Here is a 16419-nt window from a genome sequence, read left to right on the forward strand (position 1 = left end):
AGAAGCAGGCTTCCCGCCGAGCAGGGAGCCCAATGTGGGACTTCATCCCAGGACCCTGGGATCATGACCTGAGCCGAAGGCAGACACTTAATGACTGAGCCACCCAGGCGCCCCTCCATGGTTTTTTTTTTTTTTTTAAAGATTTTATTTATTTATTCATGAAAGACACAGAGAGAGAGAGAGAGAGGCAGAGGGAGAAGCAGGCTCCCAAGGAGCAGGGAGCCTGACGCGTAACTCGATCCCAGGACTCCAGGATCATGACCTGAGCCGAAGGCAGACGCTTAACCATCTGAGCCACCCAGGCGCCTGCTCCATGGGGTTTTTTAAAAGATTTATTTTTGGTGGGGGCAGAGGGAGAGAGAGTCTTAAGCAGACTCCACGCTGAGTGCAGAGCTGACGTGGGGCTCGATCTCATGACCCTGAGATCACGACCTAAGCCAAAACGAAGAGTTGGATGCTTAACTGACTGTGCCACCCAGGTACCCCTTCATGGAGTTTTTTTACAGTTAAAGTTTAAATTTAAAATTACTTTTCCTCACTCAGCCTTCCACCATCTACTCACTATTGATTAGATTTTCCTGTTTTATTTCCTTTGTGGAATTCATCACTGTCTGAAAATATCCTGTTTGTTTATTTACCTATTCCACTATTTCCTATTTCCACTAGAATTCTTGAGAGTAAGGACCCTGTCTGTATGTTACTATTTCCTTAGCACATAGAATAGTGTCTGATACATAGTAGACCCTCATTAAAGATTTGTTTAGTGAATGAATAAATTTCATTTACTCCAGACTGTAAGAGCCTTGAGGTCAGAGACTGTTTTGTTCAACATTGTACCCCTGCTCCTAATACGGTATCATGTCACATTGCAAAGGACTTAATGTAGTAAAAGTTACCCTTTTTATTTTATTTTATTATTTGTTTTTAATTAACTTATTTAGAGGCACCTGGGTGGCTCAGTCAGTTGACCATCTGACTCTTGGTTTCTGCTCAGGTCATGATCTTGCGGTTGTGGGATCAAGCCCTGTGTTGGGCTCTGTGCTCAGTGTGGAGTCTGCTTCAGATTCTGTCTCCCTCTCCCTCTGCCCCTCCCCATGTGTACTCTTTCTCTCAAATAAGTAAATAAAATCTAAAAAAATAATAATAACTTATTTTATTAAGTAATCTGTTATCCCTAACATGGAGCTTGAACTTATAGCCCTGAGATCAAGAGTTGCATGCACTACCAACTGGGCCAGCCAGGTGCCCTAAAGTCACCCTTTTAAATTATCAGTTCTGTGAGTTTTGACAAATGTGTACAGTCACATAAACAATACAAACAGGATATAGAACATAATAAAAGTTTTTTTTTAAGTTAGTAAGTTAATCACTAACAAGAATTCAGTAAACAGCTGTCAGGAACTATGCTTTCTGGCACTGCCAGCTGATCAGCCTAACCCATTGTTTATCTGTCCTGCAGGTGAACGGGAAGTTGGAACAGAGTCGAAAATGCTGCTATTGGCACGGGAGGATAAGAAACTTCAGTGCTTGGGACTGCAGAGCAGGCAGCCGGCAAGTGGTTCCTCTAAGACTTTTGAACTCTGGGGCATCCTGGATCACTCTGATTTTTGGAAAGCGGTTTTGGAAACATTTCTGCTTGCTCCCTGTGTTCACCTTTTGAGAAAGCTGCAGGAGTAAGGGGTAATAGAGTGTAATGATTAAGAGCATGGAATTTGGAGTAAGGACGACATTCACGTCCTAGCTCTTCCACAATGGCTGTGATATTTAATAGGTTACTTAACCATTCTGAGCCTCAGTTTCCTCATCACTAAACTGGGCATAGTAGTACTCACCTTGTAGGGTTATATGATGAGAATTAAACGCTCTACTTCTTTGTGACCTTTAAGTCACTTTCTCTCTGGGCCTTAGTGTGCTATGTATAAAATGAGGTTGTGTAGATTCCCTTCCATATCCAAGGTAACGTGAAGAAATTCTGAGTCAAGGACTCATGCATTCAGGGCTCTTGATCAGTTAGTGACCAGAATGTCTTTAATGGAAAAATTAGTTGAATTTTCTTCCTTCTGCCTCTGAGGTTTTGCTGGGCACACTGTACTCTTCATTAAGCCCGGAGTTCCCTGGGATTTGATTTTTAAAATTTCTTTCCAGCTCCTGTCAACCTCACCCAGACAACTTTAATGATTTGGGTTGGCCACAGGTTTTGTATTTTCATTTCTCCTTGTTACTTCATATTCTAGTGATGTTTCCATTTTCAGAAATGACATTCCAGGAACATCACTTTTTCTGATTGTATCACCTCTGCACTGCTTTTCCTTCTGAAGGGAAATCACAGGTTTTTGTTGTGCCAGGTTTGGTTTTTTTCTTTCCTTTTTAGAACATTTGAGGGAGAAATGATCAGATTGAGCTAACAGTACAGAGAAATAAAAATCTGATAATTCCTTTTTTTCAGGCAAGTGGGGAGAATTCTAATTCTTCAAATTGCCACTTTATTTAAGCTTGTTTATTTTCCTACATAGAGTCTCCCTTCAAAAGGTTGTCAGCAGTGACATGAAACAAAATTTAAATGTGTGAATTGCAAGTGTTTCTCAAATGGAGGGTTGTAATGAGAAGTGGGAGGAGAAAGATGTTGGGTACTGAGGGTCCTGTGAGTCAATGTGTTAAGGGCAGTAGTCTGAAAACTGCCGCCTCTTCTGGGAGTGGTCGTACATACACTGCCGAAGTCCTTGGGGAACCTCAGGTCCCCAAATTCCTAGAAGGGCTTCCTTTTCAGTCGTTGCTGAGTACTTTGTTTAGATGCAGAGTGCTTAAAGGGAGAAGAAAGAAAATGTCTCTAAAAATAGGAAAGTTTTCTCTTTTTTGGTGCCTGTTTATTTCTGAAAACAAATTAATCTTTAAGCAGCAGTTTTGGCTCCTGCTTGTTTCCAGGTGTTCCTCTTTGTTGGCTCAGATGCCTTCAACTGCTGCACTTTTCTCTCTGGCTTCTTACTGTTGGCTGGGACACAGGATGGAAACATTTATCAGCTGGACGTGAGGAGTCCAAGGTGAGTCACCATTCATTTACATGATGCAGGTCTTCTACAGAGTGGAAATTTTTATTAGCTTTAACAGTGATTTAGCATGGCATGTAGATGACTGTTGAATCAAGGGTATATTTTTCCATTTATAAAGGTTTTCCGGTGTGAGTTGTCTGATTGTTCTTATTATTCCTGGAATCGTATTAAAAGGTAATTTGATTCATGCTGTCATGATTGTCCTATTGTAGTGATGACTTTGGAATCTAAGCTTAAATAATGAACTAATATTTCACTTAAACTGATTGTATAGAACTTTTAATTTTAAGGAGCTCAGTAATTTTCTCAGTGGTATTAAATCTGGGTTGGCCTAAGATTGATCATTTTTAGTTCAAGTAAGCCAGCTGTGTTTCTTTGTTTGGCTTTGATCATAACCTGTCTGAAACAGGCTTTATTCTGGTCTTAAAGATACCCAGAGAGAATCACACAACCTCTCCATCCCAGGATTTAACTATTTCTCCAATTCTGTCCCTTCCTCCTTCCATTTCCTTTCTTTTGTTCACTTGACATTTATTGAATGGCTTTTGTGGGCACCAGACATTGTGTAGGGCACTAAAAAGCAGAAATAAAAGATACAGATTCTGCCTTTGAGGCACTTGGAGTCTAACAGTAAAGATGGGCAAGTAAAAGATGTTGGTGATACAGTGTGATTGGTGGGCTGACAGGGCTCTACACAGGAATTTGAGAAAGCACTGAGAAAAAGAAAGAAGGTGGGACTGCTTCTCCAAGGAAATGAAGCTTTAATTGGATCTTGTCCAGTAGGAAGTTACCAAATGAAGAGAGGTGTCTGCCCTAGGTAGAAGAGCGTATAGAGAAGCGTGAAAACGTGTGGAAGTATGGCACTTTCAGGGATCCTTGTGTAGTTCAATATGACAAATACATATCCTGCAGACAGGGTAGCAGTGAGAAGTGATGCCAGACAGGAAAGGAACGTGGGTAATATCCGAAGGAGTTTGGACTTTATTCCAAGAGCAGTAAAGAAATTCCAGTGAGGGGGTGCCTGGATGGCTCTGTTGTTAAGCGTCTGCCTTCGGCTCAGGTCATGATCCCAGGGTCCTGGGATCAAGTCCTGGGAGCCCGCTTCTCCCTCTCCCACTCCCCCTGCTTGTGTTCCCTCTTTTGCTGTCTCTCTCTGTCACATAAATAAAATCTTTAAAAAAAAAAATTCCAGTGAAGGGTGACTAGCTTATTAGCATTTCTTCCATAATTTAAATTACTTTACTTTTGTTCTTTGATTCTGTGGAGATTCAGGGAATCTCTGATCGCTGTTAGAAAATCAGCCGGGTCGCCTGGGTGGCTCAATCAGTTAAGCATCTGCCTTCGGCTCAGGTCATGATCCTGGGGTCCTGGGATCGAGCCCCATGTTGGGCTCCCTACTCAATGGGGAGTCTGCTTCTCCCTCTTTCGCTCCCCCTGCTCATGCTCTCTCTCTCTCAAAGAAATAAATAAAATATTAAAGAAAAAAAGAAGAAGAAGAAGAAAATCAGCCTTACAGGGGCACCTGGCTGGCTCAGTTGGTGGAGTGTACAACTCTTGATCTTGGGGTCATGAGTTTGAGCCCCACATTGGGTATAGAGCCTACTTAAGATTAAAAAAAAAGAAAGAAAATCAGCTTTACATATATATTAAATTGATTCTCACTCACCTTTCTCTTTCATTTCAAAGAGTCCTGACATTTGTAATATCTCACAACTGTCTTTTTTTAACTCTCACAACTGTCTTTTTTTTACTCTCACAACTGTCTTAATTCTGTCTGTAAGCAAAACAATTGACTTAGTTCATTCAGCTCAATGACCTGTTTAATTAGAGACATGTTTATATTCACTTCACTCCAAGGTGGTTTTGAGCGATTTCCTGGATCTACTATTTAAGGATCTTGCCAGGAAAGAAACTATATGAATGTTTAATCTCTGTCCACATTTGTCCTGTTTGCTTTTGTGTGGTTAGTACTATATGTTGAATATAGTCAAGTGTTGCTTGAAGAAAAAAAGGACAATTGCCCCTTTTTCTTTGAATTCCAGGGCTCCAGTACAAGTCATCCACAGATCAGGAGCACCAGTTCTATCCCTCCTGAGTTTCAGAGATGGATTCATTGCTAGCCAAGGTGGGTCCAGAGGCCCCTTGACAACAATGGCTTCCTGTAGTTCATTTAAACATAGAGTTAGGGGTGCCTGGGTGGTTCAGTCTGTTAAGCATCTGACTCTTGATTTCACTCAGGTTGTGATCTCAGGGTCATGAGATTGAGCCTCGCGTCAGGCTCCATGCTGTGTGGAGCCTACTTAAGATTCTGTCTTGTGGGACGCCTGGGTGGCTCAGTTGAGTGTGTGACTCTTGATTTCGGCTCAGGTCATGATCTTGGGGTTGTGAGAATGAGCCCCGTGTTGGACTCCATGCTGGGCGTGGAGCCTGCTTGAGATTCCCTCTCCCTCTCTCCCTCCCCGCCTTAAAAAAAAAAAAAAAGATTCTCCCTCTGCCCCTATCCCCACATCTCACCCCTACTCCCCCATTCATGCCCTCTCTCTAAAAATAAATAAACATAGGTTTAAATGCATGATCTGTGGCGAGGCTAGGGGCATGGTCCTCCATGATTCTTTGGCATATTGTATTTATCATATAGTGTTTATCACTCTACACTGTGATTGTTTGTATCTCCCTCCAGTCCAGACTCCTTGAAAGTAGTGACTGTGCCTTATTCATTGTAATATAACTGTTTTCAGAGGATGAAACTAAGACCAATAAAAGAAAGTTACCAGGAGCTACATTTCAGTTGAAAGTAAGTAAGAGAGAGCTGGCATTTTAGAGAGCACTACTAACTCAGGATGGAGAAGCATAGACTGACTGGTTGGCTGCTCTGCAAGGTGTTGTGAAGGGAATTTAGTACTAGTTTAGAAGTTGGATATAGATGATCTTTGAGGTCCTTTGGAACTCTTTCACTAGAGAGGAGATTGAAATTACCAGATTAAACAATTTTGAAAATTTATTATGGAAATTGTCAAAGAGATACAAAGGTAGAGAGAATAGCATGACGAACCTGATATACCCATCATCTGGCTTCAACTATTACCAATTTATAGCTAATCCTGTTTCATCTTGTTTTACACATTCCCTTATAATCCCCAACCGTTGTAATATTTTGAAACATATCACAGACATTGTATTATTTCACCTGTCAATATTTATATAAGTATTTCTAAAAAATAATAATTCTTTTATTTAAAAGATGATTTTTGGGGTGCCTGGCTGGCTCAGTTGGTAGAATGTGCAACACTTGATCTTGGGTTGTGAGTTTGAGCCCCATGATGAGTGTACCGATTACTTAATAAAGTACAATTTAAATTAAAAAATGATTTTTAATAATAATACAAGAAAGGATAAGGTCTTCCTGTATGCTGCTGGTTGGGGTACAGATTAACAGATAAAATTAATTAACAGTTGTTTTTGGGTGCCTGGGTGGCTCAGTTGGTTAAACGGCTGCCTTCAGCTCAGGTCATGATCCCGGAGTGCCGGGATCGAGTCCCACATCGGGCTCCCTGCTCAGCGGAGAGTCTGCTTCTCCCCCTGACCCTCTTCCCTCTCGTGCTCTCTGTCTCTCATTCTCTCTTTCTCAAATAAATAAGTAAAATCTTTAAAGATAATAAATAAATAAATAAACAGTTGTTTTTGACAGCAGTTTTTCAAATTTTAAAAAGCTTGGAAAAGTTAATTAAAAAATTTTTTTCCTGGATTCTTTACAGAGTCACAATGTTGATACAGAAAAACTTTATGCATAAAGATATTCTTTTATGCAGTATGCTCTCAACCATGTAAAATAAAAATCTGTACAAAAAGGATTGGAAAAATATATAAAAATGTTAACAGTAGTTATCTTTGAGTGGTAGATTGAGTGATTTTTTTTTTTACTTCTGTTTCTTTGTTTTTAAAGTTTTCTTCAATTAGCATGTACTATTTTTATATTAAGTAAAACAATAACAAAAAAAATTACCTTATTCAGCAGTTTACAGATCATCCCTAGTCTCATCTGTACATGGTCTTTTAAGAAAACTAAGTTTAAAAATAAATATACTTTTGGGGCGCCCAGGTGGCTCAGTCGTTAAGCGTCTGCCTTTGGCTCAGGTTGTGATCCCAGGGTCCTGGGATCGAGCCCCACATCGGGCTCCCTGCTCCGCAGGAAGCCTGCTTCTCCCTCTCCCACTCCCCCTGCTTGTGTTCCCTCTCTCTCTGTCTCTCTCTCTCTCAAATAAATAAATAAAATCTTTAAAAAAAAATAAATATACTTCTATTTTCTTGGTGTAACAACTTTGCTCCTTTGCCTCATGTATCTGGTCAAGTTTATAGATTGAAGAGTAATTTGGGAGCACATTAAAATATTTATATATAAAATTCCCTGTTAAAAATCATTGTCCAGGGTAAGTTTGCAATCAGATGTATAAGCCTGCAGTTGCTTGCTCCGTGCCCTTGTCAGGTATTGCTAATCAAAGACAGCCCTTCTTCCCACTGAGCTTGTACTTATACTTCAAATCCTCTAACCCAGCATTCTAGGCAGCCACTGTAGATCCTCATATCTGACCCACATAATGAGACCTGTTTGCCATTTTGGGTCTTAGGATGATCTTCTTTAGGCTTGTGATGTACAGAAATAAACTAAAATACTGATTTTTTTTTTTTAAGCCTCTTTGCGTGCAGCTTTTTCTTTAGTTATCTAAATTTTTCTTTTTGACTTTTAGGTGATGGAAGCTGTTTCATTGTCCAGCAAGACCTAGACTATGTCATTGAGCTCACTGGGGCCGACTGTGACCCTGTGTTCAAGGTACAGGCCTGAGAGGCACCTGGGTGATTCTCACCTGAGATCTAGGACTTTTGAGGGGACTGAATCCAGCTACTTTGTGGGCATTCTGGATGGTAAAATACTTATGGATGTGATAAAAGGAAGTGAGAATTTTGAGTCAGTGATTTCACCACTTTTTAGCTCTAGAAACTTGAAAAATCATTTTACCTCCTTAGTCTGTCAGTTATTCTGTAAAATGAAAGTATTAGGGAGATAATGTATGTGAAAAATAGTTGTAAATTTTAAGTCTTCTACAAAGATTAGCTGTCATTATTATTATTTAAAGTTCAAGACTGGTTATCTCATTTGATTAGAAAGAGAAAAACAAAAGGGGAAGTAATATTTATTGACTAGACATCGTGCTGGATGTTTTACATGTATCATCTTATTTCATTGTTGTTACTGTTCTTGAGGTATAGGTATTATTATTTATATTGTTTTTATAATGTAAAAGTTATACAGTTAATACATACCTATAAAAATTCAAACAATACAAAATCATACAGACTTTAAGGTCCCCTTTAAGACCTTTTTAGGTCCATTCTTCTTTCTAGAAGTAACTAGCATTAACAGTTCAACATGTATTTTTCAAGACTGTTTTTGCAGAATTTGCACTTACATCTTTGTGTTTATGTATTTAGGTAACTATAGTTTTATCTTTAGTTTGTGCATAACTGAAATCATTCTATATGTATTGTATTGTTCTATGACTTTTTTATTAACATCTTAGAGCTCTTTTCAGATAAATGCATATAGATCTTCATTTTTAAAAATTCCTGTGTAGTGTTCTATATTGTGAATTAACATACCATTTTCATTTTATAAGTGAGGAAACTGGAGTCCAGAGTGGTTGAGAAAGTTGCCCTACGTCACCTAGGTACACATTAGCAAACCTGAGATGAAGCTACCTCCAGAATTCATGCTTCTTCCACTAAATTAGTGGTTCTTAACCTTTGAGTCCCAGGCTTTTTCTTTTCTTTTTTTGTTTGAGGGATGATACAGACTTCACTGAATTAGGTTTTTCTATTTAGAACTGAGTTCTCATCTACATACTATTTTGTTAGTCTGCATGAGTACATTAATCCTAATGAGTTTAGATTTATGATGAGTGGGCTCAATCATACAACAACATACCCACACACGCATATTGTTTTTAAAAAATAGCACATATGTGGGGTGCCTGGGTGGCTCAGTCGTTAAGCGTCTGCCTTCGGCTCAGGTCATGATCCCAGGGTCCTGGGATCGAGCCCCGCATTGGGCTCCCTGCTCAGCGAGAAGACTGCTTCTCCCTCTCCCACTCCCCCTGCTTGTGCTCGCTCTCTCTGTGTGTCTTTCTCTGTCAAATAAATAAATAAAATCTTAAAAAAGAAAAAACTGGCTCTATAGGGACATAACATATGTGCTACTTTTTATAAAAAGATTTTTTTTTTTTTTTTTTTTGACAGAGCGGGAACACAAGCAGGGAGAGTGGGAGAGGGAGAAGCAGGCTTCCCGGCGAGCAGGGAACCCGATGCGGGGCTTGATCCCAGGACCCTGGGATCGTGACCTGAGCCGAAGGCAGATGCTTTACAACTGAGCCACCCAGGTGCCCCTATAAAGCCAGTTTTGATTAAAAACCTCTACTTTTCAAAAATCAGTCTGATTTTGAAGATGAACTATTTTGGTCATTTTGTACAGTGCTATGTTATTGAACTACAATATATGTTTTTTAAAAGGACACTGATGAGGGACGCCATCTGGTATTAACTTTAACCTTAGCTGGCTTCCCCCTTCTCTCCCCAAAATCCCTTGGCCAAGAGTTCTCCGTTGTGAAGACTGAAAAGACCCAGTGATACTTTGGCAGCAGTCCTATTACTGCAGGGAGGTAACAGAAGCAGGCCCAGGTCCTCCTGTCATTCTCCCACACTACACAACTCACAGATGGTTCTGAAACGAGAACATTCACTTTCGTACCTAAAAACTTAGAGACGTGAGAGTCAGAGAGGAGAAGGGAAAAGAAAATCATAGGTGGGTACATGAAGAGCCAAGCTTCTCTGTCCAACACCTGTGTAATGTGTGGTTTAACTACTAAAAGTAAACCTGCTTGATTCACCTTCCAAATCAGAACAAGACTAAAAAGCTCCGAGTTGCATTTTCTCCCATGCCTAGGTTCCACCGGTGGCGAGGAGCTCAGAAGCAGGACCTCTACTCCTGCATACTGTGCTGCATGCACGCAGCATGTCTAGCAGCTGAAGAGCTGCACCTTCCAGCACTGCCCAGATAACATGCACCGTGACTTTTGATCGCTTCTTCACCCCTAGAGCTTCACATCCCTCCGTATGGAGGTCAGAGGAGTGGGCCAGCCTGCCGTGATAGCTGCTGGCTGGCTGTCTGCTGCAGCTAAGAGGGACACTGTGGTTTTTGGTTTCTTTGAACCAGTTCCTATTATTCCAGTCTGACTAGTTGGTTCCATTGTAGTGTTGGTTCCACTGTAGGTCTTACACACTTTCTGAATGCTCTGATCAACCTCATTTTTCCACCTTTGCTCTGTAAATATATCCCAAAACCACTGTAACAGCTTCTGTAACAAAAACCAAGAGTAGGATGATGACAAACATGGCAAGTCTACAGCAGCTTTCCCAGATTGGGGCACAGTAGCCAATCAGCCCAAAAGTGGAAAGCGGGGCTCCACAGCGGTGATCATTTTGGCAGGGACGAGAGGGTGCACATCTTCAAAGAAGTGGTCGTAGTCAGCATAAGTGAAGACGTGGGCTCCCACACAGCCTAAAATGCCAGCATGCCAGCTCCCCTGCCACCCCCCGCCATCCCGGAGAGGAGATTCAGAAACTCCAGGAGTCTTGGGAGGGGGTGATGCCACGCTGGGCCAGCCATGGTACTGGCAGCCTACTGACACCATGTGCTCACCAAGCAAGGTGGCAGTGGCAGTGGAGCCTCCCCACTGGGAGCTGCGTAGTCTCGTTGCCACCCACCGCAGCCCCAGCACGTGCCTCGCTCCTCCACGCAGCTGCGGCCTCAGACTTCTCTGAGAAGTCGACAAAATCCTCCTCAGACAGGCACATACTGAGAACTTCTTTGAATATAATTTTACAAGGTTCAGGGATACGCCAGCCCATCTGTGGATCATCTCCTTTCCCAGGTCCAGACCCTCTGCCCTCAGCTATGCACCACACTAATGGGCCTGCTGTCAACTTGGCTAATTAGTTTCTCTGTTCTGGACTCATAAGTGCCGTGGATCCTAGCCGGCTGTACCTATCATGGATCTAATTCTTCTCTTGTCTTTGGAGTCAGCAGAGCTTCTTAGACTCACTTGTGTTAATGGGGATCAATGACAAGGCTCTATCTTTTTGGAATGGAAGACTCCCAGGCTTCCTTTGAGCTGTGAACTCTTGTGTTCCAGGTAGCCACGTGGGAGAAGCAGATCTACACATGCTGTCGAGATGGTCTTGTGCGACGCTATCAGCTCTCTGATCTCTGACTCCTTGGAAAAGGATTCCCAGTTAAAGAAAAAAATTGGCCCTAATCGACAAAGAGCAAAATAATCATCAGTCCTTCTCAAGGACCGTGTCCCCTTATTCTTTAGGGCACCCTTTGGAAGTCACAGAAAATCAGCTGCATTGGCCCATGTGGAAGTATCATTCCATGACAAGACCTGTGAACTGAAGAAGAAGCTCACACATGCTCCCTATATACACTCACCCCAACAGCACAGGGCAAGGGTATGGATGCTTACAGTTTGATCTCATACCATTGTGTTAAGTGTTTACAAGGATCAGAGGACTAAAGCTTGTTCTTTGAAGGAAATAAAGAGAATGTATTTGGAGTTTGAATTTGAAAAACTTTGTTAAATAATCTTACTCCAGCAAAAAGCCATTCAAGTTGATGGAACTCCTTTCTCAGGCATTTCCTGTTGGCCTGGCCATAGAGAAAGACTACTTGTTAGCAGAAACTATCCCTTAAGCAGCAATCTGGGAAAGATTCTTATACAGGTAGAGAAGCCAGCTGTCTCAGTTTTCCTTGGACTGAGGGGTTTTCTGCTACATGGGACTTTCAGTCCTAGGCAAAGTGGTATGGTTGACTGGTCCATGTACAGGTGATAAAGTTGAATCCTATCATTGTAACAGCAGTGGCCATCCGAGTGTGGTCCCTTAACAGCCGTATCAGTATCACCTGGGAACTTGTTAGAAATAGAAATTCCTAGGCCCCACCTCAGCCCGAAATCAGAAATTCTCTGGGTAGAGCTGGCCAGGTGATTCTGATGCATGCTACAGTTTGAGACCTAGAGGAAGAGATAGTAAAGGGCATTTTAAGTCATAGCAGGAACCCAGTGCTCATAGGATGGTGAGGCTGGTCGGTAGAAGATGAGACTGGAGAGGTTGGCAGGGCCCAAATAGTGAAGGGGCTTGAGTACCAGGTAAGGAGCCTGAATTTCATTTGGTTGGCAAGAAACCCACGGAAGAGTTTTAAGCAAGGATATAACATGGTCACCTCTTTTTTCCCCTAGATATAAAACTGGAGTCATAATGCATGTACTCCGTGTTTTATTTTCACTTAGAATCTCTGAGTTCTTTCTCAGTACATTTAGACCTTCATCATTCTTTTTAACACTTTCCAGAGTTTTATATTTTAGAGATCACTAGAGAAAGGGTTTCTTGGAGGATACAACGAGCTGAGCAATGTAGGCTAAAGTCTGGATTTATTTAAGGGAAGAAGTCAATTTCTGGCTGGTGTAACAGTATGATTCGCAGCAGTCTTAAAGGTATATTCTCACGTAATGTTTATAACCTCACTATGACATGCAGATAGTGAGACTCAGATGAATTGATTGGCCAAGGGTCATAGGGAACAGAAACTTTAACACAGTTTATCTTAATTTTAAATCCATTTTTTTCTACCTGTTGTATATGCCTAAATTGAGAAAATAAAATACTGTTAGTCATTGAATATTACTGGGCATCTATGCTATACTAGGGACTATATTTATATATTTAATCCCAACAACACTCTTAAAAAGGAAATGGAATTATTTTGTTTTATAGATAAGGAAACTGAGGTTCGAGAAATTAAGTACCAGACCCTTGATTTGGACCTTGCTTAGTCTGTCTCGAAGACCTGTGCCTTCCACTACGCCACATGGTCCTGAGACCTCTGGGACTAGACCAGTTCCATTTAAGGAGTGATTTGTGATAAGGTCAGGTAGACCCAAAGGGACATATTGCAGACCTCGGAAACACTGGATCCGAGGAGGTCTGGAGAGAACCTCTAAGAAGTCAGATGAAGAAGACAGGATGAAGGAGGAGATGGCTGAGTTCACACAGCAGGTATGTCTGTGAGTTCCTCTTCCAGGACTTGCTCTTCACTGCCATCACATCCATAAGCCCCTTTTCCCAGGTCTCCAGAGTTGATAGGCCTGGTTATAATGGATGCAGTGACCCTTGACAGCTGCCCTGAAATCCAGATCCAAACAGAAGGACACAGGCTAGCTCTCAGGTGGCCCACAGCCTGGTCTGCTGTGGATGGATTCTCCCCAGTGTTAGCAGACAAAGCTTTTTTTTCCCTTTTGGGTGGAGGAGTGCATTCTGGGTAGGGAAAGGTAGACAACCCCCATCGCAGCAGTACAGGCTCAGGCAAGCTGGACTTTGTTTCTTGGCTTTCAGATGCCCCCTGGTGACTTCTTGTGAGAAGGGCATCTATTTCTCAGATCTGGAAACTGGCAGTGGCATCCGCCAGTGAGCATATGCTCCGGGCCAGGCACAGTCCTCACAATAGCCTTGCAGAGTAAAGATTTCTTTTTCTTGAACACGTCTCTTTGTGGATATATTTTATATTTTTATTCTTAATTTTTCTTTTTTAAGATTTTCTTTATTTGAGAGAGACAGCGAGAGAGAGCATTAGCAGGGCAAGGGGCAGAGGGAGAGGGAGAAGCCGACTCTGCTGAATAGGGAGCCTGACGTGGGACTCTACCCCAGGACCCTGGGATCATGACCTGAGCCCAAGGCAGACCCTTAACCGACTGAATCACCCAGGCATCCGGATCTTATGTCCTTTTGACATGTTAATAGCATTCTTTTAGTGCTTCCATATTTTCTGATACCACAAGATATTCACGTTTCATCTTATACTTTCCCATCTCAGTCCTGGAATCAGTCATTTGTCTAGATAGCTCTGGTGAACCCAGGAACAAGGAGACTCTATCTGAGGTAAATGCAAATTAAAACCCACAAGAAAGCTCAGAAATGCAAAAAATAGAAAATAATGCCATATTTTCTCTTAACAAATAGGCAACTGTGGCTAAGAAATCATTTTTTAAGGTCATAAAACTAGTAGGTAACAGACAGGATTTGGAACTTGGGCTCTGACTCTACTGCCTCAATGCTAAGGAAGCATTTTCTATGTGATATACATGCTTTTGTATAATTGTGTTTAATATTTTCACACCTGCCCTGTGGTGGGGTTTATGTTAATAATCCCATTTGTTCAAGGAAACGGACTTGGGGCCATTAAGTAAACTTCCTTCGGTCACACAAATGGGGGCACAGCAGCCTCAAGATAATGGTTGCTTTCTGACCACTCAACTTTTTTTTTAAACTTTATTTCAAAAACCTTCAGTACAATATTAAAAAGCAATACAGCCAGCTGGAGTGACAACCAACAGAAAGAAAGGAGAGGGTTAGGGAAGACACAGGGACCCCACTCCAGCTGCTCCCAGGGGCTGGAGGCCGGGGGCAGACCCAGTTAGGGCATGGGTGGTGGGGGAGAGAGGAAAGGCCACCCACCAAAATGAACAAGCAGAACAAAACATAGGAAACATCTGGCTGAACTGAAGAGGATCTAGGGGAGATGGGAAGCCCCCATTTTCCCCCCAAAATGTCCTAGACTTGGAGGGGTTGGCCTCCTGGGGTGCAATGAGCAGGCCCTGTCCCACCCCACACTCCTCGTATCAAGGAGTACAGGATGTGCTGGGGGCCAAATGTGTGTATGCTGGGGAAACACAGGGAAGAGATGAGTAGGAAAGAAAGCCCCTCACTGGAATATGTTATGAGGGCTGAGGGTGTCCCCCTCTAGCTCCTAGACTCGGGGGGTCTTGGGTAGATGGGGGCTGGAATGGGTTGGGGCAGGGGGGAAGGCTGGGTGCTCAGCCTAGAAAGCCATCAGGGTCCTCAAAGTGGCCTTGCTGCAGCACCTTGATGTAGTACCCAGGTGGATGGACAGGCCAGTCAGCATATCAGTGCGCTCCATGAGCAGTAAAGACTGGTCATTGATTTCCTGCTCTTGAAAAACTGTTGCCTGCTCGGGGAAGCCAGCCTCGGTGAAATACTCAACCACGTCCATCACCGTCCACTCCAGAGGGTCAGCTGGCTTCTCTCTGTGCCCAGGACAGCCAAAGAGGGTTCCATCGGCCCCGGGTGGGGCTGGTTTTCCTGGCTGGCCACTCAACTTACCCTAAACCTGCAGTTTACTTCTTAGCTCTAATTGAGTTCTCTGTCATTTGGCCCAACTCCAGAAGTGTGTTTTAACTCCTCCAAATATACCCAAAGTAGGCCTCAAATAATATGAAATAGCTACTTTAAAGCAGGTCTTCCTCGGGGTGCCTGGGTGGCTCAGTCGTTAAGCGTCTGCCTTCGGCTCAGGTCATGATCCCAGGGTCCTGAGATCGAGTCCCACATCGGGCTCCCTCCTCGGCGGGAAGCCTGCTCTCCCTCTCCCACTCCCCCTGCTTGTGTTCCTGCTCTCGCTATCTCTCTCTCTGTCAAATAAATAAATAAAATCTTAAAAAAATACAGCAGGTCTTCCTCTATAATGGTGTGGTTTCAGAGGACCCAGGAAAGTTCTTAAATATCTAAGTCACTAGTATCTGAAATGCCATCAAGGGACCCAGCATTTTCATTCACAGAGTTGAGGTTTAAAACGTAGCCCTCTTCTTTCCCCATCTGACTGACATTAGATCCTTTCTTTTCTCTCTCTCTCTCTTTTTTTTAAGAGGGGAGAGAGGGAGATGGGGAGAGAGATAATTTTTTTAAAGATGTATTTATTTATTTTAGACGGGGGTTGGGGAGGGAGAGGGAGAGAGAAATTCAAGTTTCAAGCCCAACTCAGGACTCCATCTCACCACCTGAGATCACAATCTGAGCCAAAACCAAGAGTTGGACGCTTAACTGACTGGACCACCCAGGTGCCCCGAGAGAGAGAGAATCTTTTTTTTTTAATATTTTTTATTAATTTATTTGACACAGAACGAGAGAGAGAGAGACAGAGAGCAAGCACAAGCAGGGGGAACGGCAGGCAGGGGAGAAGCAGGCTCCCTGCTCAGCAGGGAGCCCGATGTGGGGCTCGAACCCAGGACCCTGGGATCACGACCCGAGCTGAAGGCAGCCGCTTAACTGACTGAGCCACCCAGGTGCCCCGAGAGAGAGAATCTTAAGCAGGCTCCATGTCCAGGGTGGACCCCAACTCAGGGCTCGATCTCAGGATCCCAAGATCAAAACCTGAGCCAAAATTAAGAGTCAGACATTTAACCCACTGAGCCAT

The 16419-nt window shown here is 42.7% G+C and overlaps 1 protein-coding gene and 1 pseudogene across 8 annotated transcripts in view; one reads left to right on the plus strand and one right to left on the minus strand.

Moving 5' to 3' along the window:
- The window catches only part of PAAF1 (proteasomal ATPase associated factor 1), a 41017-nt gene extending 29297 nt beyond the window's left edge, over positions 1-11720 (plus strand). For 7 of the 8 annotated variants that reach the window (XM_025848376.2, XM_073879682.1, XM_025848377.2 and 4 more), the window contains 5 exons: positions 1460-1551; positions 2923-3038; positions 5090-5172; positions 7793-7875; positions 11291-11720. In XM_025848376.2, coding sequence (XP_025704161.1) covers positions 1460-1551; positions 2923-3038; positions 5090-5172; positions 7793-7875; positions 11291-11368 — 452 coding nt within the window. In that variant the 3' untranslated portion in view covers positions 11369-11720. Of the gene's footprint in view, positions 1-1459; positions 1552-2922; positions 3039-3165; positions 3222-5089; positions 5173-7792; positions 7876-11290 lie in introns of all 8 variants that reach the window. The other variant, XR_003203804.2, reaches the window with a different exon arrangement.
- On the minus strand, positions 10038-11017 carry LOC112806227 (tetraspanin-3 pseudogene; annotated as a pseudogene).
- Positions 11721-16419: the final 4699 nt, after the last annotated feature.

This window comes from Callorhinus ursinus, unplaced genomic scaffold, assembly GCF_003265705.2.
Source record: "Callorhinus ursinus isolate GAN/ISIS: 27379988/994484 unplaced genomic scaffold, GSC_fseal_2.0 scaffold35, whole genome shotgun sequence".
NCBI classification, from domain to species: Eukaryota; Metazoa; Chordata; class Mammalia; order Carnivora; family Otariidae; genus Callorhinus; species Callorhinus ursinus.